This window comes from Dipodomys merriami, unplaced genomic scaffold (assembly GCF_024711535.1).
Source record: "Dipodomys merriami isolate MVZ:Mamm:240054 unplaced genomic scaffold, mDipMer1.0.p SCAF_9, whole genome shotgun sequence".
NCBI lineage: Eukaryota > Metazoa > Chordata > Mammalia > Rodentia > Heteromyidae > Dipodomys > Dipodomys merriami.
In genome coordinates, this window is record NW_027206512.1 from 38,187,968 (window position 1) to 38,210,302 (window position 22,335).

Below are 22,335 nucleotides of genomic sequence, written 5' to 3' on the forward strand. Positions count from 1 at the left end.
TTAGAGCTACATATCATATAATAGTATTGTCTTATGATTGTTTAACATTTTTGCTTTTATGTACTTCTACATGACGATCTATAGGTGTTTAGTGTCCTAATATTTATGGTAAGAATCAGGAAAAGTATGTGCTAGCAGTCAAATGTAAAAATCTCCTTTTTTGTTTGTGCTTATAAATGTCCAGTGTGGAATGGTTTTTTTCATAAGATATTGAGAACAGTATTGAATTAGGCATAGTTTTGATGGAAAGAAGCAAAAGCCTAAATTTGGGACTTTAAAATTATATATGTCTCTGGGCACTGGTGGCTTATGTCTGTAATCCTAGCTACTTAGGAGGAATGCAACTTAAAGTTAGCCTGGGTAGGAAAGACTGTGAGACTGCTCTCTCCATTTAAGTACCAAAAAATGGTATAAATGGAGACCTGTGGCTCAAGTGGCAGAGGTAAGCCTTGAGGAAAAACGTTTAGGGACTGGACCCAGTTCAAGCCCCTGAGAATGGCACACAAACACAAAAAAGTTATGTATGTCATTTGGTTTTGATCATACTGCCTGGTCAACCAGTTAGGCTGCTAGACTCAAGTTTTTCTGTTGTAGTGAGACAAGATGTGCAAATGTTATGATTGTTATGACTTAAGTGGTTTTAATATGTGGTTTTTTAATGTTTAATATCAAATTTCTACTAAATTTATTAACATGGATAGGAAGTCCTTTTTGGAACCAAGTAAGATATAAACATTTTAGGAGACTCAATTTTGATTTTGGTGATATTTACAGAGATTGTTGTGTGAGGAAAAAGCAGTTTTAATAGTATTGTTTTGATTGTTCCAGGAAGTGGAAAAGCATTGTCGCTGTGGAAAGCATACAAAGCGAATGCCGTGTCATAAATCTTATCTGTGTGAAACTAAATGTGTTAAGATGCGTGACTGTCAGAAGCATCAGTGTAGGAGAAAGGTATAGAAACACTGATTTAAAACTTGTCTTGAATTTTTCCTTTTTGGGCCTATGATTAATAAAGGGCTTATCTTGGTCCTCAAATGTTCAGGTATGTTCTTTATTTTCCATGTAAAACACTAGTAAATAGCCAACATAATTTTGTTGTTTATAATTAGTAGGAAATTATGCCTGTTTTTTAAATAAAAAAGTCTTAAGCCAGGATTTGTAGCATCTGCCTCCAATCCCAGTGTTCAGAAGGCTGAAACAAAAGGATCTTGAGTTCAGTGCCAGCCTAGGCTACATAATGAGATTCTCTCTCAAAGAAAACAGAAAAGCAAGCTTAGGTCTGGGGCTGTTGTTTCTATTCTCTGGATTTAAAATTTCATTAAGAGAGAGTGCTGATTTATTCTGATGGTTGGGACCTAGCAGAAGTTAATAACAGGAATTATTTTTGATGCTTAGCCTAATAGAAATTTTACTGATATATTTTACTGTTCTATATGTATATGTAGCTCTTCTGGGTGCTTTTTTTTCATTAAGAAACAGACTTTTTGTAAAATTCCTTCTAAAGTTTATTGAAAGAGTGATGATATTAGCCTTGCTTAGTAGTCACATGATTTAACTTTATTCATTCTTTTAGGTTACCTAAAAGAATGTACATTTCTTCTCAAGTTTAGACTTTATCTAAATTGACAGCATTTATCATTTGATTTGGGTATAAATAAATCACTTAAAGTTAAATGTGATCTTTATTATGGTTGGATTTAATTCTGCCATCTTGCTATTTGTTTTCTAGATATTTCTCCACTCTGCTTTTGTTCTTCGTTTATTTATTTATTTATTTATTTATTTATTTGGGCGGAGTGTGTGTGGGGGGTTAGTGGTAAGGCTTGAACTCTGGGCCTGGGCGCTGCCCCTCAGCTCTTCAGCTCAAGGCTAGCGCTTTACTACCTGAGCCAACAGCGCCACTTCAGGCTTTTTCTGTTTATGTGGTTCTGAGGAATCAAATCTGTGGTCTCATGCATTTGAAGCAAGCACTCTACCACTGAGCCACCTTTTAACCCTTGTTCTTTGTTTTTTATGAATCATTTCATCTACTTTATTTGCTTATTAACTACAATTTATTTCCCTCTTCTCTTTTTCTCTTTTGACTAGTTGCTTAAGAACCTTATTACAGTAAATTTCCAGACATAAAATACATGATTCTTATCCATTTAATACCCCTGTATATAAACCCCAAATACATGTCTACATGTTTTTTTTCCCCTATGTTTAACATTGAGTTATTTTTGTATAACACAGTTCAAAAAAATGACAAGTAGTCCTTTGTTATATCTATTTTTGGTGCTTTTTCTTTTTTTTGTATAGATTGAAGTATCCTGTTTTGCCTGGTGTTCTTTAGTGAAAAATTAGGACAAGTCATAGCTATATCACAGACAGCAAGTCAAGGAAGTGACGAGAAAGACAGGTGTAGGTAGTCTACATTTGTTTCCCTTTCTTTTCATTCTCTAGTCCCATGTTTTGAAAATGGTGGCCAGATTAATCTATACATTAAACCAATTTTATTTTTAAAACAGCCAGACTAATAGCCAGAATTGACTACATTTAGATCGAATCTATTTCTTTTGTAATGCTGCCAATCTCTGCATAGATAAGTAAATGAAATTCTTTGATGGAAGTTAACCAGAATATTTAACTAAAAAGCAAGAAAATTTAACTTGAATATATTAAATTAAGTCATTGTCTGTTTAAACTAGTAAACTCTTAAAAACAGTATCTGGTTACTGGAAGAATGCTGATATTTTTGAATATTTTCATTGTTAGAGTGGGAAAAATTGCTTTAACTTTACATAAGTTCTTTGAATAACTGAATTTATGCATGTATTAATGATAATGATACATTATTAAGGGTAATGTGATATACCTGCCTTTCAGATTATAGAGTTTTTATATAGTGCTTTCTTTTCAGTGTTGCCCTGGAAACTGTCCACCTTGTGATCAAAACTGTGGACGGACTTTAGGATGTAGAAACCATAAATGTCCATCTGTCTGCCACAGAGGTACAATTTAACAATAGCTGTAATTTTGTGTTTGCATGTACTTAGTGCTTTATTTCTATAGGAATTTTCATGTTCATTATCTGTTTTGTGACTCCTTAACAATCTTAAGAAGGTAAGACAGTTGCTAATACCTGTTTTTATAAACAAGGCAAGTAAACCTAAGACTTGTTAAAAGTTACTTACTTAGTGATTTATTCAGAAGAATGAATATTCACAGTCTTGTGGATATGGAAGTTTTACATTTTCTGTAAACCATGCTATTATTTCCCTAACCATCTCCACTCAATTTAAAGAAAATACCAGTTAATATATACATAGGAATTTTTCAGTTTTGTTCTGAATTTTATTCATTTATATGGAATTAAATCTAGCAAGGGATTGAATACATCCTATGCCAGTGGTTATAAAACATTATTCTTGTGATTTGTTTATACTTTTAGGAACCCTAAAGAACTCTGTTAATGTGAGTTTTATTTATTAACAATGACTATATTTGAGTTAAAATAAAATAGTGTATTTATTTTATTTAAAAATGGAAATACAGACCTATTACATTTAACATAGATGTTTTTGTGAACAATTAACTACATTTTCTCTTTAGAAAGCTAGTGAGAATTTTTTTTTTACTTTTTATATATGACTTCTTTTGCTTAATGTATGTTAAGATTCATTAGTATTTCTATCATTTCCTTATTCTTATAGTTATGCAGTATCTTATCCTGTTGTGCAAATACAATAAATTTATTGATTGTACTTTTTTTGAGGTATTGGGTTAAGACAAAATTTTTAAGTATGAGACCTTTTTCCAGGCAGTTGCTATCCATGCCCAGAAACCGTTGATGTGAAATGCAATTGCGGTAATGCAAAGGTGACTGTGCCCTGTGGCCGGGAGAGAACCACGAGACCACCCAAGTGCAAAGAGCTATGCAGGTTGGTATGGAGCTCCTACAAACCTACACTTGATACCTTACAGCTTAACTCAAATGTTTTAAATATTGTTAACAGTTTTTAGCGTAATTTTGCTTTAGTGTTTTTAAAATGTTAATATCCTCAGGATGTTCCTTGCACATGGAATTAGACAATACAGAAATAGATCATTGTACTTTACATATAATTGTTGAATTGTGAAAGGACTTAAACATTTCACTTTGTGATTTAGTCGACCACCATCATGTCATCATACAAGTCAAGAGAAACATCGGTGTCACTTTGGCCCTTGTCCACCCTGTCATCAACTTTGCCAAAAAGTTTTGGAGAAATGTGGCCACTTATGTTCTACTTCATGTCATGATCAAGCATTAATAAGGCAAACTGGCAGGGTAAGAGAATAATATTAATAAAGAGATTGCATGTTGTTGTAGTTTCTTGATTTTACATAGTCATTCAATAAGCAATGACTAAGTACTTTTTGAGTATGAAACATACATTAAACACTATGCTAGATACAGTGGAACAAGGAAAAGTAAGGCTTGGTCTTTGTGTCTGTGTGTTTGTGCAAGTTTCAGGGCCTGACCCTTTCTCAGCTTGAACAACTGAACCATGCCTCTAAAACCTGGGTTTTTTTTCTCACTTTTTTTTACTGATTAAGTGGAGATGTGTCATGGACTGTTTGTTCTGCCTGAGCTGGCTTTTAGCCACTATCTTCTAGGTCTTAGCCTTTGAGTAGCTAGGATTTTAGGCATGAGCTACTAGTGTCTAGAAGATTTGGTCTTTTTTTCCTTAAGCTCATAGTATGAGAACTGGGTGTATGTAACTCCATGGTAGAGCACTTGTGTGTATGAGGCCCTGAGTGAGGTGGGGTGAGGTAGAGCTATGAAGAATGCCACAGAGTAGCTTCCTTAAAGATTCACTCACTTATTCAGTATTCATTGAGCCCTTATTATGGGTCAGACTTCTGACTAGGTAATGAGGAACAGCAGTGAATATAATGATTACATTGAACTGGTGGGTACTGGAGTTAACAGTTGTATATCTCATTCTCCTTTTGGCTTTTGAGAATTGGAGGAGGCTCTATTTAAATGTTGTTTCAACTTTTAAAAAGTGGCACTTTCCAGTATGTTTGAAGGGTAATAACTTGTAACATAGATGGAATAAAATGTTTCAGTAAGCACAATTTGTTGATTACTTGAAGAAAAATTCAACCTGTTTAAACAAATGATTCATTAGAACTGTTTTCTCAGAGTCTTAAAAAACCTATATGATTTAATCTTTCTGACTTCAAATTGTCATGTATTTTATTCATAGCCCCAACCTTCAGGACCCTGGGAGCAGTCTTCTGAGCCAGCATTTATTCAGACTGCATTACCCTGTCCTCCTTGTCAAGTTCCTATTCCTGTGTAAGTGTTAGAATTTTAACCTTTCTGGCTATTTCTGTTTTTCACTTAGTATTGAACCTCTCCCCTTTGTTTTAGTTCAGTTCATCATTATTTCAGGCCTGGCCTGTAAATTAGTCTGTGTTCAGCTTCATTTTCTTCTGTTTTTGTTTTTGGGTTTTTTGTTTGTTTGTTTGTTTCAACTGTATTTGCCATGATAGTTGCAAATCTATGGATCTCTCTGTTCTGTTTTGAGTTTTAGGTATAAGTCTGTCTAGACTTTTTTGCAAGTGAATGTTACCTTTTGTTCCAGTACTACTCTTTGTTGAAAAGAATGTCCTTTACCTGTCATTTGCCTTTGTCAGAGATCAGGTGACTGTGTTTGTATGGGTTTATCTCTGGGCCCTGTTCCATTGATTTTAGTTTTTCAAGTCTTGAAGCCAGATACTCTCAGTCTTCCACCTGTGTTTTCTTCAGTATTGTGCTACCTCTGTTGTCTTTCCATATTTTGACTTTACAATTAGTTTTTTCAATTCCATGGAATTTCGAAGGAAATTGTGTTGAATCTTGATGAAATCTTAACAGTATTGAGGCTTTCTCTCCACAGAAAAGGAATATCTATTTAAATCTTTAATTTCCTTCCCTGGCATTTTGTAATTTTTGTAGGTAAGTAGATTGAGGTTTTTGTGTGGAGTATAGTCTTGTGATTGTTAAAATTTCAAATTCAAGTTATTCACTGCTATTAAACAGGAAAAGAAGCCTATGTATATTAATGTTGTAGCCTATAACCTTATAGTAATTGTTTATTTCCATATTTGTTTACTTTTTATTCACTAAAACTAATGGAGTTAGGATCTTTGGTTTACATATTCTTTTTGAAGAATTTATGTTTTTATTTGTTTCCTTGTAGGGAATGTCTTGGGAAGCATGAGGTGAGTTATAGGTACAATTTGTAAGTAAGCTTTTAATTTATATCTCTTTTATGCTAGTGTTGTTAGACATAACTAGATTGGAGTGTAGTACTTTAATGTTGTAGCTATTGTAGGTTACTACTCATTAAAATGCTTTTATTTAGCTTATGTATATATGCATTCATTGCAGAGTCGCTATATTAAATTTCCCTTTTAGTAATAGAATGCTTTATTTCTTGGGCTCTTTTTATGTTTTGCTAGATTACTTTGACTTAGATAATAAACATTATTATTAATGAAAATGTATTAGACTTTCGTGAAATCTGTTCTTAAATTATAGGAGTCATTTTGAAAATATAGGTCCAATGTACAAGTCGTTATGTCGAAAAATGAACTTTACAACTTTGGTGTGGGAGAGGATTGTGTGGGGGAGACAGAGGGGGGATGGGAAGGGATGGGAAGGGGAAACAAAGGAGGAGGCAACAATGGTTGATAAGAAATGTACTCATTATCTTGCCCATGTAATTGTAACCCCTCTGTACAGTATTTTCACAATAAAAAAACAAAGAAAATATGGGTCCAGAAGATTTGGGGTATATATATGTATGTCAGTTTCATCTTTTTTTTTTTTTAAGGTGACTCCACTACCATGCCATGTTGCAGGACCCTACTCTTGTAAGAGAGTTTGTGGAAGACTCCTAGATTGTCAGAATCATACGTGTATGAAAGAGTGTCACAAAGTAACTGAAGTTGATGGCTGCACTGGCAAAAACAAGGTAATATTCTTAGGTTGAATGCATGTATGCCTACATTTTCAACCATCATAGCGTAAATATAGTTTCCATTTATTATAGATTCTTCCTTTTTTCCTCCCCTTATCCTTTGTGGCCTGCCTTGCCTTTCCTAAAAGCTACCTTTTTCAAACTTGATACATAGGGTAGCTAATGTTCCTAATTTAAAAATTTCCAATCTTTTACTTTCGTTGGGGTTATTTTAATGTATATTTCACCATAGATATATGGTATGTATGTGTGTGTGTGTGCACATAAAATTATGTAAAAGCATTTTAAAGTCATAAGAGAAATGAACTGTTCAAAGATCTGTAAAAATGACCAAATGTATGTAATCAAAGTTCAAATAATATTAAGCAAAATAGTTCCTAGACCTACAGAGAATTATATATAAGCAGGCCTTTTAGTGAGAAATAAGTCAGAAAACTTCATTTTATTTTTAAATAACATTCAGTTTACAAATGTTTTAATTAATATGAATTGTGTGATTGAAATATTTATTTGCATTATCAGTTTTTTTCTTTTATTGTTGTAATATGACATCAGTGCCTGTGGTATTATTTTATTCATGTACACATTTAAATGCACTGCTTATGATATTTTAATCAGTACATGACTTGATTTTTATAATACATTGGATAAAAAGAAAAAGTTATTAAATACAGTATAAATCAAACTAAAAATAATAATCAAAGTGACTTTAACTGTGATATGGTTTTTCTCTTCTCAATTTCCAAGATAACAAATGAGTCAGGAAAAACACATTCAAAGCCAGTGTGACTATTAGGAAATTATTGTGAATTACTTCTTGAGTAATAAGTTCTTTTTAAAAGAAAATTATTATTTTGTAGTATGGGGTTGAACTTAGGGTTTTATATTTGCCAGGACTGTATTTTTACATGCATTCAACCGTCTTTTTCTTTTTTAATGAAAATTGCAGATGAGATTGGGATAGCCAGACTCATTGTATTTTTGTGTGTGTATACTGGTCATGGGTTGAACTTAGGGCCTGAGCACTGTCCCTGCCCTTTTGTATTCAAGGCTAGCCCTGTACCACTTGAGCCAGAGCTTTACTTCTGGTTTTCTGATAGTTAATTGGAAATTAACAAACTTTCTCCACCTGGGCTAGCTTTGCTGTGGTCCTCAGATCTCAGTCTGCTGAGTAGCTAGGATTACAGGTGTGAATCACTAGTGACTGGCTTTATTGTAGTATTTAAAAATAGTCTTTTCTAGAAAAATAAACTTGATATAGGAAGTAATCCAGAAAGATTGCTTAGCAAGTGTATATTTAGTAATTTTATCTTTTTTTCTGTTTTTTTTTTTTTGGTTTGTTTTTTTACAGTTGAGTAGAGTTACTAAGTAAATATATCTGTTACTGATAGGGAACCTGAAGCTTAATTTTGTCAAGTGAATTCTCTGTGCTCATAAAATAGGAAAGTAGCAAGTTAGAAAATGGTGTTCCTGGCTTCTTAAATCTCAGCTTGGGAATGCTTTTTCTTTTAATATTTAAATTGAAGAATATTGTAGGTATCCCATATAGTTAGAAAGAGCAAGTAGATTCTACATGTTAGTTTTGTGTATGTTTAAATATTTTGTTGCTCATTGTTTTCTCTTCCTGAATCTTTGCATTTGAAAAAGTAGTATTGAGTAACACAGGTAACGTTTACCCAGTTGCATGGGAATTATGCAAACAGTTTTCCTTATCTTCATTCCTCTTATTCCATAGAAAATGTAACAAAATGTTAGATCTGTCTTTTTAAACAGATCTAGAATCTGACCATTTCTTATAACTTGTAACTTGTACTAACAGCTCATCTCAGCTACCAATTATCTTTTTTTTTTTTTTTTTTCTTTAAGCTACCATTATCTCTTACTTAAATTTCTTAGTAACTCTCCACTCCCATTTTTATTAGTTTGAATTCAGGGCCTTAAGCTTACTAGTTAGGCACTCAAATCACTTGAACTACATCCTGGCCTTTTTTGCTTCAGTTATTTTTCTGAATAAGGTTTTGTGTTCTTGTTGAGACCTGCCTGGACTTTGATCCTCCAATTTAGGCCTCTTGTCCTAGTCAGGATGACAGGCATGTGCCACCATCCCTAACTTATTGGTTGAACTGATGTTGTACTGATGTTTTCTCTGGGTTGGCCCCAACTGCCACCCTTCTAAGCCTTGCTTCCCGTGTAGCTTGTTATTACTGGTAGGATCCACTGTGCCAGGCTGAATTCATCTTTCAGAGAACATACAGGTAACCTTTTGGTAGTTTTGAGTCTCTCTCAGACTAAAATCTCAAGGCCTGATCTATATCTTATAACATTCTATAGAAGTCTGACTCTTAATTACCTTACCTATCTTCTCAACTGAGGCTTGCTCATCACTCTTGCTTCCATTTGCTTCTGTTTTTACCTCAGTCTTTTTTTTACTTGTTTCTTTTTTTTGGAACTCTGCATTCCACCAGAGTTTTATGTATCTTTGCCTCATTCTGTTTAACTCAGTTTTTGTTCAAATGTGAACTTGATCAGGCAGGTTTTATTCTTTTTTTTTTTTTTTTTTTTTTTGTCGGTCGTGGGGCTTGAACTCTGGGCCTGGGCGCTGTCCCTCAGCTCTTCAGCTCAAGGCGAGCGCTCTACCACTTGAGCTACAGCGCCACTTCCGGTTTTCTGGTGGTTTATTGGAGATAGGAGTCTCACGGTCTCTCCTGCCCGGGCTGGCTTTGAACTGCGATCCTCAGATCTCAGCCTCCTGAGTAGCTAGGATTACAGGCGTGAGCCACCAGCGCCCGGCTCAGGTTTTATTCTTGTTACCTGTGCTTTAGCTTTTATTGGAGGGCTTATCAAGATGTTACATTATATTCTTTATTTCCCTCCTGGAATTTGTCCCATTTGTTCCCAGTGCCTGGAACAACACCTGGCAGATAAATGCTGGAAAGTGTTTGTGGAATGAATTAGATGTTCTTTTAAAAAATGTACTTTTAAAATTAAAAAATAGAAGTTATTTATAGAAGAACATGTTTGTAATGTAATTTGAAATACTTTTACTTAGTCTGAAAGCCAAAAATAGCTTAGAATTTTTTTAATACATTAATAATTACAATCATGGCTGCTTACAAATGATAATAAAAATGCTTGGTGTTTAATAAGTCATTTTTATGTCTAATTATAAAAAACAGTATTCTGCAATTAAAACTTCAAATTTCATTTTTATCTTCTGACACCAGTACATTAAATCACTACAGCAGGGAGAGTTAATATGTATGTTACACTAAGATATATCTATTTATGGGTGTGATTTGCTTTAGTGATGTGTATTCAATGATGATTGTGCTAGTTGGAGGTGAAGTTAATTGATAATATTTTACTCCATATTTTTCCAGCACTATTTTCAGAAAATATTTTACATTTTGGCACTATTTTCAGAAAATAATTTACATTTTGCAATTTAGTGACCTTATGTGGTCAAGTTCATTTAAAGGGTGAATTGGTTTGACTTAATGAGATTCATTAAAATCTATATAAATGATGGTTGTACTGATGATCTTATTCTTTATCTTGAATATTTTTAAGATGAATGAGAACATATGCCATTTTATTAGCTCTACTTTAAAAAATATCATATGTTGGGAAATTCTTTCTGACATTTTTAATATATGTATACAGAGTATTGTGATCAGTATATATTATTACTCTTCTTTCTCCCGTTCCCTGGTTTTAAAAGAATTTCAACAGGTTTCATTGTTCTATTTTCATATGTGCATTAAGTTGATCTATTTATTCTTAATCACTCTGCATCAACTATACTTCTAAGATGTGCAAAATACTTTATTTAGTAGGATACCTAAGTTCAGTGTGTAGAATTGTAAGGATTTATTTCCATGCAATTTTTCAGGCTGGTTCAGAATGCCTTCATTGTGAAGAGGGGTGCTCTAAACCACGGCCGTTGGGTTGTCCTCATCCTTGTGTTTTGCCTTGCCACCCTGGAGACTGTCCTCCTTGTGTTCAGATGCTTAGAATAAAATGTCACTGCAAGATTACAAGCCTATATGTGGAGTGCAGGTAAGTAGGCTGAAGAAATACTATTTTATTAAGTTTATCTGTTTACCAAGTTTTTGTATTAAGTTTTAGTAAGCTTATCTATTTATTAAGTTTATCTTTAGACCCTGTGTAGTCATGGACTTTTCAGTAGATATCTAAAAACAAGAAGTGTAGCTTAATCTATCTTCTAGATACTTCACTGTGATTTCAACCAGGAAAATTCTGCTTTATTCCATTTGGAGATTTTGTTAGGAAAAAAGTTATCACTGGCTTTTAAATAATTACAAAAGCACTTCTGGGACAGATTGTTCAAATTGTTCAACTGATGGTGTCAAACTAGAATTTGGTTTGATGAAAATTAGGTATAAATTTTTAATTGTATTTTTAATATGTAGACCTTTTGTTTCTTATACTAGTAAGTGACTTGAGCTCAACTGGTAGAGCCCTGAACCAAGAAGTTCAAGGATAGCACCCAGACTCTTAAGTTCAAGCACCAGTAGTGGTACCAAAATAAAAAAGTGTCCTTTCTCATATTTAAAATTTTTGTGGCTTAAATTCTTTTTCATTTCATGATTGTAACTTTATTTAAATAGGCAAGTTAATATCCTAAATTTCCTTGTTAGAAATTTCAAAGCATTACTTTGAAAAGCTGAATCATTCTTAATTATAGAATAATAAAAACCATGATATTTTATATGTATTCAGTTATTCTTTACAGAGTAATCTTCTTTTTGATATTTGTAACTTTTTTTTTGTTTTTGGTGCCAGTACTTTGGCTTTAACTCAGGGCCTGGGTGTTGTTCCTTAGTTTGTTCATTCAAGGCTGGTGCTCTACTAATTCAGCCATATATCTACTTCTGGCCTTTTGGTGGTTCATTGGAGATAAGATTCTCATTGATTTTCCCACCTGGGCCAGCTTTGAACCACAGTCCTTAGATCTCAGCCTTCTGGGTAGCTATGATTACTGACAGGAGTCACTGGCACCTAGCTGTGACTTTTTAAAAGTATTTTGCGAATCAGTTATAAAGAAATTGAAAAGCACACAATGATCTAAAATATAGTATACCCTTGGTATATACTGGTATGAGATTCCAAGGAGACTACTGTTGAGGAAAAACTGTGGATACTCAAAATGCAGAGTTTAATGCTTTCATTACTCAGATTTGTATGTACTATATGTATGTATAGTTGGTTTGATCATCCATCCATAACTTGACATGGAATAGGCTACATTATTGTCACAAAAAAAATTACTGTTGAATGCATTATTACTGCTCACCCAAAACTGGATCTTACTTCATGTTTTTCATCTTGAATACTATGTGATCCATTTTTTCTCTTAACACCAGCAACTTCCACTGAAGTCATGCTGCATTTCAACAAATTTAAAATTTTTACTTTATCACTTATATTAAACATAGTATATGCTTTTTACCTTGCCTTTTAGGGCACCATTTGCTTTTTAGAAGGCATATTTTCACAAAATTAGGGGCAAGGAAAGACTCAGCAGATCACACAGTGAAGTGAACGTGACTGACAGTACCACAGGACCAACTGAGCTGTGTATTTTGTGTGGGCATTCAAAATGTTTGGGTTTGAAATTTCTTTTAAAATTTATCATTTTATTTATGACTGCTTAGTCTAGTAATAAACCTATGAATAAGTAGGCTTTCTACAATTTTAATACTAATATATCTCAAAACAAATGGAAAAAAGTTTTCCAATGAGCTTCCTGTATTTCCCACTGAATAGCCTGAATTTTTCAATTGGAAATAATATATTAAACACTAGTTGTAAATTTTTTGTGTTCAGTGTTTTATGAAAAATTATAATTATGGATTGTAATGATTTATCTACAGAGAAAGAAACTAGCAGGAATTAGTAAAGAGAAGTCAGATCTGGATGATAATTTTTGTGTTTTGTATTGCCTTTTCATGATGTTTTTCCTTTTAACATTTGACCTGTGTAGAAAAAGGTATAGAAAAAGGGCTAGATATTTTGAGTTACCATAACTGTGAAGTAATTTGAATATAATTGCTAGAGAAAAAAAGTGAGATAAGGCTACCTTCATGGATATATTTGAAGCTGCAAATTATTCTTAGAAAATTATTCTTTTTAGCTCTGCTCTCTCTGCTCTTTTCTAGCTCTTCTCAGCTCTTTCCTTCTCTTCTCTTTCCCAGCTCTCTTCTCTTTCCTAGCTTGCTCTTTCCCACCTCTTTTTTAGCTCTTTTCTCTCTCTTTCCCAGCTTAAAAAAAAAAGCAAATTATTCTTTTTATTCTGAAAAAAATTATGCTAAGAGATGAACATTGGTTTGAATTTCATCAAAACGTTCCCTCCTATTTTTAGAAAAATAACCACAGCTGATGTAAATGAAAAGAACCTCCTCAGTTGTTGCAAAAATCAGTGCCCTAAAGAGGTAAGCTATAACTTGAAATTTTTTTTTTTTTGTCAGTCGTGGGGCCTGAACTCTGGGCCTGGGTGCTGTCCCTCAGCATTTCAGCTCAAGGTTAGTGCTCGTATCATTTGAGCCACAGCACCACATCCAGCTTTTTCTGCTTATGTGGTGCTGAGGAATCAAACCCAGGACCTCATATATGCAAGGCAAGCACTCTACCACTGAGCCACCTTCCCAGCCCTGTAAACATTCCTTGGAAGTAAACGTTCCTTGGAAGTAAATGTTCCTTGGATATTGTTTTTCTGGGATTTCTATTTTTATTGTTTGGCCACCTTATTCCAAGTTTTATTCTAGTGGTTCTTCACTGGGCCCACTGAAAATGAAGTGCGGCTGTTGTCTGTGAAAGTGGTAAGACATATAGTTAGCATAGATACATGTCTCTTTATGAAATATGTGAGTCGTAGAATAAGAAGTACCTCTTTGTGAGTATTAGAACAAGAAGAAATTTTTGAGAGCAATTTTAAGATAGTATATATATTTTATGCAATGAAGTATTGACGTAGGCTGCTCAAAATGTGATTTAGATCAAAATACTGAAAAGAAGTAAATACAAAAGTTTGCAGCAAGTGTTTGATACATGAACAAATACTGAGCTTGTTAAAGAGATTAGTGTGTCTATAGGAAACAACAGAATACAAAGTGGTTCAGCAATGTCTCATGTAAAACTTACCCTAGCAGTACTCTGTCCTGAGGTAAGATGAGTGGAAATGTAATGTGAATGATGTAAATTTAGTTTTAGTATGAGTGCTTTGGCTAAAAGCTAAAGAGCAAAGCAAGTAGTTGTATACTAGACCAGAAATTAAAGGCAAAAAAAAAAAAAGGATTCTGAATTTCTTAATTATTGGAGTAAATAGTTTGACAGACCTATCTGGTTAATCATAGGAATTAGAAATGGAGAATGGAAATGTTTGTTGAGATATAAACTAAGGTAAGGTATCATTGTTATGAGATTTATGGCACAAAGAAAGAGCATCGTCCCCAACTGACTTCTATAACATCTAAATAATGTTGAATATATTTGATCTTTACAACTAGCCTTATTAAATACTGTTACTTTGCATGGTTTTACATGTGAAACACAGAAAAATCAGATGACTTTTCTAAGGCCCCAGAGTTAGTAGACAGCAATTTAGATCCAGTTAGTCTGATTTTGAAATTCAATCCGTAACCAATAGAATTTTATTTAACAGTCTGTTGGAGAGACAAAATATGTATGAAGTGCTCAAAAATTTTTGGTTGTAGTTCAAGACAGCAAGCAGTTTGTCAATAGTTTAGGAATATTTCTTATAAAACTATTATTTAGAGTTGCAAGTTAATCATATTAGGCTTTCATAGTAGTTTAAAGCTGTGCCTCAAAAGTATGGAGAGCTGGGTGCCCATGGCTCACAACTGTAATCCCAGCTACTCAGGAGGCTGGTTCAAAGGCATTCTGGGCAGGAAAGTCCATGAGACACTTATCTCCAGTTAACCACCAAAAAGCCAGAAGTGGGGGTGTAATTCAAGTTGCAGAGCACCAGCCTTGAGTAGAAAAAGTGACAGTACCCAGACCCTGCATTTAATATCCAGTTACAGCACCAAAAAAAAAAAAAAAAAAAAAAAAGGAAAGAAAAAGTTGGATAACCTTTGGATAGATAGGAAATTTATTTGAAAACAAATGATATCAGGATAGGAAGATTAGTAAATAAGGACAAGGAGCACTTAGACTTTGTGACAATTACTGAAATGTCTACACTCCCCAGAAAGTATGTATCAATACGTAGTATCAAACAGTTTTAATATAATGTAATGGCTGAAGGACAAGGACAATTTCTCCCAGAGATTCACATTAGATATGCAACTCTGTATTCTTTAACTCATGTTTCCATTATTGCTTCAGCTTCATTTCTAGTACATGTAGAAAAAAGGAACATGGAAATATATTCCTAAAGTCCTTTAAATCACAAATCACTTGTATCTGGTTTCCTTCCATTGGCTGAGATGCAGTCACATGACTAAAACTAGCTGTAAGAGTGACTATGAGATCTATTTTTAGAGTGATGCTGGGTGGAACATTTAAAATTATGGGTAATTAAAATAATTTATCTCAGTGTAAAAAGTTGAAAAATAATTTATTAGCCAGGACTGATTTGTCCCTTGTGTGATAGACTCATGCTTAAAATAATCTTAGGATGTAGGGGGAGGTGGAATGTGACCAAAATGTAAGATGTGATTGGTTTATGTTTGTTTTATTTCAGCTTCCATGTGGTCATAGATGCAAAGAGATGTGTCATCCTGGTGAATGTCCCTTCAATTGCAATCAGAAAGTAAAACTTAGATGCCCTTGTAAAAGAATTAAAAAGGTAAGTATTTTAAGTGATACAAAATGCTTTCTTATATAAGTTGTTCTTGTCTGATTTGGTTTGTATGTGGTGGTAGTTCTTTATATATATATTTTTTAATATAAAGTCTTATTTCAATCTTCATTATAATAAAACGAACCTACTGTAAATTCTTATTTTAAAACTTACTTTTGGCAATTCAATTTTCTGCAATTTAATAGTAAACGAAAATTGTTTTATGTTGGAATCAAACTCAATGTCCCCTGGGGATAGAATCAATGTACTCTAGTCTTGAGGTCTTTGAAGAGTATATAGTGAGAGAGTGGGTTTTATAGTTTAAGAAATGGTCTGGAATTAAACTTTGTTCTTTTGTCACTTTTTTTTTTTGCTATCAAGTATTGTCCTTTGAAAATGTTTCCTTCAAATGATTTAACATTCACAACCTCATAAGTAATACAATATTCCAACTTAGAAGAAATTAATTTTATGATTTTAAAAAAAAGGTCCTGGAGGAGTAAACAGGTGAAAGTTTACTAATCATTGCTAAAATGATTGGAAAGTTCAGTGGAATCAAATGATCTACAAAACCTGTGAAGAAAAGATATCAGGTCTTTTTGTTTCTTATTTTTTTTCAGTTTCCATTTTTTTTAAACTTAGTGGCAGTGTGAACTCCTTAGAAACTTTATTTCATATTGACTCTGACTTACCCTAGCTTAGTTACAGTTGTAACTGCTTATTTTTCTTCATTCTCCGATTTTTCGCTAAAGCTGAATTGTCTTTTTTACATTTTAAATTCACTTACATTTATCCCTACAACAGATACTTTTTGAGGATTTTTTTAATGTCTTTTGGTATTTTATTTTCATAGTACCCATTATATTTTCTTGTAGTAGGTAACTTCTGCACTTAAATTTATAGTGTCATAGTTAAATTGATTAGTTTTACATGAAAAGCTCTCTCTCTCTTTCTCTCTCTCTCTCTCTTTATATATATATATATATATATATATATATATATTTATTTATTTATTTATTTATTTATTTATTTTCTTTTTGGGTCTGGTCGTGGGGCCTGAACTCTGGTCCTGGGTGCTGCTGTCCCTCAACTCTTCAGCTCAAGGCTAGCGCTCTACCACTTGAGCCACAGCACCACTTCTGGCTTTTTTCTTTTTGCTTATGTGGTGCTGAGGAATTGAACCCAGGGCCTCATGCATGCAAGGCAAGTGCTCTACCACTGAGCCACCTTCCCAGCCCGAAAAGCTATATTTTTTAGCCAAATCACTTTTAATCTAAGATGCTCCTTTACTTTCTGAGATTTTTTTCCCTAGAGGGTTTTGTTTCCTGGAAGTATTAAATAAAAGTAAAGAATAAAAATAAAATTGGAATTGAGAGTGGCACCTATTAATAATTATTAAATTGATTATTTTGATTTTACATATTCACTATTTTACTTGATAAAATGAAGTTTCTATCACTATTTGAATCAAGGCGATGTTTATAACATATTATATAAACATAATATGTTTATAACATATTATTAAACATTAATAAATCTGACAAATATTTTTAAATGGTTAGATTGGGTGAATTTTGCTTTTATATTTACAGTACTGAAACTGAAGGAATGATCCTTTAAGATTTAAAATTTGGGTTATTTGTAGGAATTGCAGTGCAGCAAAGTACGTGAAAATCAGGTTTCAATAGAATGTGACACAACGTGCAAAGAAATGAAGCGGAAAGCATCTGAGGTAATGTCTCACAAAATGCTACTTCTAATGTGCCAGTAGCCTTTCGTTACTTTGTAAATTCCTATTAAAAACAACTTGGAATTTTATTTTATTTGATCAAAGTATATAAATGTATGGAAAATTACAGTGAAACCCTTTTGTACAAGTATACCCTTAAATAAGTTTAATCTTTTTTAAAGCCTAATTTTATAGGCATATTTTGAATTTAATGTATGCCTTTTTATATTGCCCAATGTATTCTTAAACTGTCCTTCATGGTAGTACATTTGCTTTGAGACATAGTTATTTGTTTCAATATTAGCATAAGCCTTCTGAAAATTTGACTAACATAAAAATAAGATTTTTGGTAGTCTTTGCTATTGGGGTGTCTTTAGTATAACAAATTTTTCCTTCTGAAGTCATGATCAGTTTCAACTCTAGAAAAATGTGGTATTTAATTATTGATTCTAGATTCTAAATATATTCCATAAGAGGAAAAAATCAAAATTTTTAAAATATTTCAGTGTAGTGTTTTAATGCTTTGAATGGTATTCTAACAACTATTAAAGTTGTTAAGAGATGTTTGCTTAAAGTATAATATTCCACTAGTGTGCTCCTCAGATCTGTTTGATAGTATCATGGTAATAATAATTTCCAAGATAAAGCTCCCAAGAGTTATTGTGGGTTAGAATAGACTGGATGGGAAGATACCAAATTCTATATTCAATTTAAAAATTAAATTGTTAATTTACTTCTAAATATATACAAACAGATAAAAGAAGCAGAAGCCAAAGCTGCTCTTGAAGAGGAAAAACGAAAACAACAGGTAACAGCAACAAAATAAACAGATGTCTGTTTATGTCTCTTTGCATCATTGTTAGTTTTTGCACAAATTCAAGGTGGATGTCAACTCTCTAAACTGATGATACCAGAGATTTTCTTAAGATATATTGAAATTTGAGAAGGCAAGAGACCTTTTATATTCTCAGTTATTTCACATATTCCCAATTACTTCCTTGCCAGTTTCATCCCTTTGCTGGCCATAAGAATTTTAACTATTCTTTCTTTGTGGAAGAAAGAGAGGATAGCATGTTGTCATTGAAAGCATCAGAGCTCACGTCTTCACACAGCAGAAATTGTTCGGGTTCTTTCTGAGTTGCAGATTATCTGTAACAGACAAGTGCTGTTTACTTAACAGTACATTTGTTTTAAAATATATTCCCTCTTTCCCCTGTAGATCCTTAAATTCATGACTATCATCTGTATATTCCTGGTAGTCTTTGATAACTTGAACATTGTATTGATCATACATACTCCAAAGAGTAGCTTTACTTTCTTTTTGTGTGTGCTGGTCCTGTGTCTTGAACTGAGGGCCTGAGTGCTGTCCCTGAGCTTTTTTGTTTAAGGCTAATGCTCTACTACTTGAGTCACAGCTTTACTTGTGGCGTTTTTGGTAGTTAATTGGAGATGTCTCATGGGCTTTCTTATCTGGGCTAGCTTCCAACTGTGAACCTCACATCTCAGCCTCCTGAGGATTACAGGTTGGGTGGCTTCACTTTCTAATAGTGGTGTGTGATTAGTTGTCAGTTTGCATCTTGAGATGTTTTATGCTTATCAAATGGGTGTATTTTATACTAAATTACCTCCTTTGTGAACAAAAGTAGTAATACATGACTTGGGAACATACCAGAAACAAGTCACGTGGTAAAGATTGGCCAAGATGATCTCTGATACCTTTATCATTCTATAAAGTTGATTTGCCAAATAGGCCCCAAAGTAAGTTACCAGAGCTAATAAAACCAGATTGGCTGGTATCCTGAAAGATTAAACTATTCAGGATCATTTGGAAGGGCTAGGTATGATGTGGTGGCTCATACTTATAATTCTAGCTACTCAGGAAGCAGAAGCCAGGAGGATTACACTTTGAGGACATACCAGGCAAAAAAGTTAGTGAGATCACATTTCATTCAATAAGCTAGGCATGGTGGCACATACCTGTGATCTCATCTACACAGGAGCAAGCATGTAGATCATTGGATTGTAGTGCTAGGCGTGCCCAGGTCCAAATGAGAGACTCTACTTGAGAATTATCTAAAGTAAAAATGTGCTAGGGTCATGGCTCAAATGCTAAAGGGCCTGTGTGGCAAACACAAGAACCTGTGTTCAAATACCAGTACTGCCAAAATTAAAATAACAGTAATTTGGGGTGGTTTTCTTCCTACCACTTTTTTTAAAGAATTGTGTTGGATAGAGAGTTTTAAAATATAATCTTTACTGATTTTTAAAGTGGAATAGATTAAGTAGATATAATGTTTATTTGATTACTTGGTGTTATTTAAGCATCAGTTTTTTTCTATGTGAATAATCTTCAGGGTTTTTTTTTTGTTTTTTTTGGGGGGGGGTCCAGTTGTGGGGTTTGAACTCTGGGCCTGGGTGCTGTCCCTCAGCTCTTCAGCTCAAGGCTAGCACTCTACCACTTGTGCCACAGCGCCACTTCCGGCTTTTTTTTCTTTTTGCTTATGTGGTGCTGAGGAATCGAACCCAGGGCCTCGAGCATGCAAGGCAAGCGCTCTACCACTGAGCCAGCCCAATCTTCAGTTTTTTAATGCTCTTGAGATATTTTGAAAAAAATATTAGCAACTACTCAGGAAGCCAGTTAATAACATGTTTTAGTGAGTAACTACAGTATTGTGTATCATTTTTCATTATCATGTATAAAAGCTTTATGAGTAAATTCTTAGTGGAATAAAAATCCACATTTGATAATAACTTACCCAGTTATTCTTTCATAGAATCAATATCAAATTCTTTGCAAAATAGTAATTTTGTATTAAAGCATGAAACATATTTTCCCTTGAAGACTTTTTCCTGTTTTTAAAACATTTTTGATACAGTGAAGACTTGAATTCTTTTTTTCTCTTACTTTGAATTTCTTCCCTACAGACCATTAGTACTTACCACCTGCAATGTAAAAGAACTGAAATTTTGTTATTCTTACTGGGCATCATAGCATTTGTTAGAAGCTGTTGTTTAAAGTAGAAAACTGCTGTCTGTATTTTAGAGGCCCTGATTTAATCAGACATTTGAATATTTAATAACAAACTCAGTGCTGCAGTTTGAAATGATTATTTTCCAATTCCCTTTCTGCTTACCTAAACGGTGAATATGTTGAATTCAATCAGTAGTGGAGGGATGTGGTTTCTTTTTAAATCAATATATTTATACTATTACTATTAAAACAAATTGATTTGTTTTCATTCAAATGGAAAGTTTCAAATAAATGTTTGCAGTGAATTTAACAAAATGAAACTGTTTTGATTTAGGCTGAACTGGAGGCCTTTGAAAACAGACTGAAGGGTCGTCGGAAGAAGAACAGGAAAAAAGACGAAGTGGCAGTTGAGCTATCACCTTGGCAAAAATATAAATATTACCTCTTTCCAGTGTGTGGAGTTGCAATGGCATTGTTTGCATGGTACTTCGCCTATGGTGCTGATTAAAGAAGTTTGGAACTTTTAATATACCTCAGATTGGAGTTAGACCAGTTGTTAAATTTGGAATGTTAAAAAATGTGTATTGTAGACCATGACATCTGTTCACATTCATCTCTATTCTCTTCCAGCTGTTGTTAGAAGAAGGTATGTTAGGCTTTGTCTTCATTAGTGCACTAGCAAGGGCAGTGGCCACTGCTTAAAGAAAAGATGACTCAAGCCTCTCATAAGGCTTAATTGGTGGCCCAGTTACATGTTTGTTATTCATTCTGACTCCTCACCTAAGTGGTTTCACTTAATATTTCAAATTAATACATCATTTTCTTTTTGTAAATTCAGATTAAACTGAGCCATATGTGCAGTGAGAAGAATATTTCTCTATGTTTTGGTTACTTATTGGGTACTTTTCTTGATCATGTACTTTTTTGTGTCAGTCATAGGGCTCAAACTCAGGGGCCTGGGCTGTCCCTGAGATTTTTTTTGCTCCACACATCTTCATTTCCAGTGCTTGATTGGTGCTTAAGTCCAAGAGTCTCTTGGACTTTCCTGCTCTGTCTGGCTTTGAGCTTCAATCCTCAGATCTCAGCCTTCTGAGTATACTTTGTACTTAAAGTAATTCTCTAAAAGACCTGTTAAGTTGTAACATGGATCTTCATAATATATTGCAGAAGTTAGTTTGTTAGTGAGGGATTTTTTTACCAGTCATTGAAATAAATTCCACAGTGTGTTCCTTAGAAATTATAATTGTTTTTAACAAATGCAGGGCTAGGCTCTTCACATATGGCTGTGTCTTGTGTAAGAACTGAATTGAGCATGTTTTGTAAAACTTGTATGTATCTTTTTAAGATAATAATAAGAGAAAAAGTAATATTTATGAGCAGTATGTACTTCGTACAGAGCTTAGGAACTTGATTCTCATTTCTGTTTTACCATAATCCTAGATTATAGCTAGAAAAAATCCGTTCTTATGAAAACAGAAAAATATCAGTAAGCTATTGTTTGAATGGTAAGTCATTTAAAATAGTTTTGCTATTTAATTTTTGTATGACTCATGTTTCCATTAAAAGTTTGCATATCAAATTGAAATCTAGAATATTGATTTTTTTTAAAAAAACATTGGGGGCTTTTAATTGTAGGTCAGCATTAATATAAGTGTATTGAACTTTAGTACTTGATGTAGAACACAGTAACTGATAGGTAGTAAGCTATCTAACTAAAAAAGTGATAGAAGTGTGTTTAAATAGGAGTTCAAAGGAAACTGATAAAATTTGATAGATGTAAATTGAATCTTCAACATCATATTGTTTATAT

The 22,335-nt window shown here is 33.4% G+C and overlaps 1 protein-coding gene across 2 annotated transcripts in view; it reads left to right on the plus strand.

Moving 5' to 3' along the window:
- The window catches only part of Nfxl1 (nuclear transcription factor, X-box binding like 1), a 39,844-nt gene extending 17,755 nt beyond the window's left edge, over positions 1–22,089 (plus strand). For both annotated transcript variants that reach the window (XM_070013161.1, XM_070013160.1), the window contains exons 10-22: positions 829–951; positions 2,903–2,993; positions 3,803–3,923; positions 4,153–4,312; positions 5,238–5,329; positions 6,216–6,237; positions 6,852–6,992; positions 10,891–11,057; positions 13,384–13,453; positions 15,727–15,831; positions 17,471–17,557; positions 18,309–18,362; positions 20,860–22,089. In XM_070013161.1, the coding sequence (XP_069869262.1) occupies positions 829–951; positions 2,903–2,993; positions 3,803–3,923; positions 4,153–4,312; positions 5,238–5,329; positions 6,216–6,237; positions 6,852–6,992; positions 10,891–11,057; positions 13,384–13,453; positions 15,727–15,831; positions 17,471–17,557; positions 18,309–18,362; positions 20,860–21,033 (1,407 nt within the window). In that variant the 3' untranslated portion in view covers positions 21,034–22,089. The remainder of the gene's footprint in view (positions 1–828; positions 952–2,902; positions 2,994–3,802; positions 3,924–4,152; positions 4,313–5,237; positions 5,330–6,215; positions 6,238–6,851; positions 6,993–10,890; positions 11,058–13,383; positions 13,454–15,726; positions 15,832–17,470; positions 17,558–18,308; positions 18,363–20,859) is intronic.
- Positions 22,090–22,335: the final 246 nt, after the last annotated feature.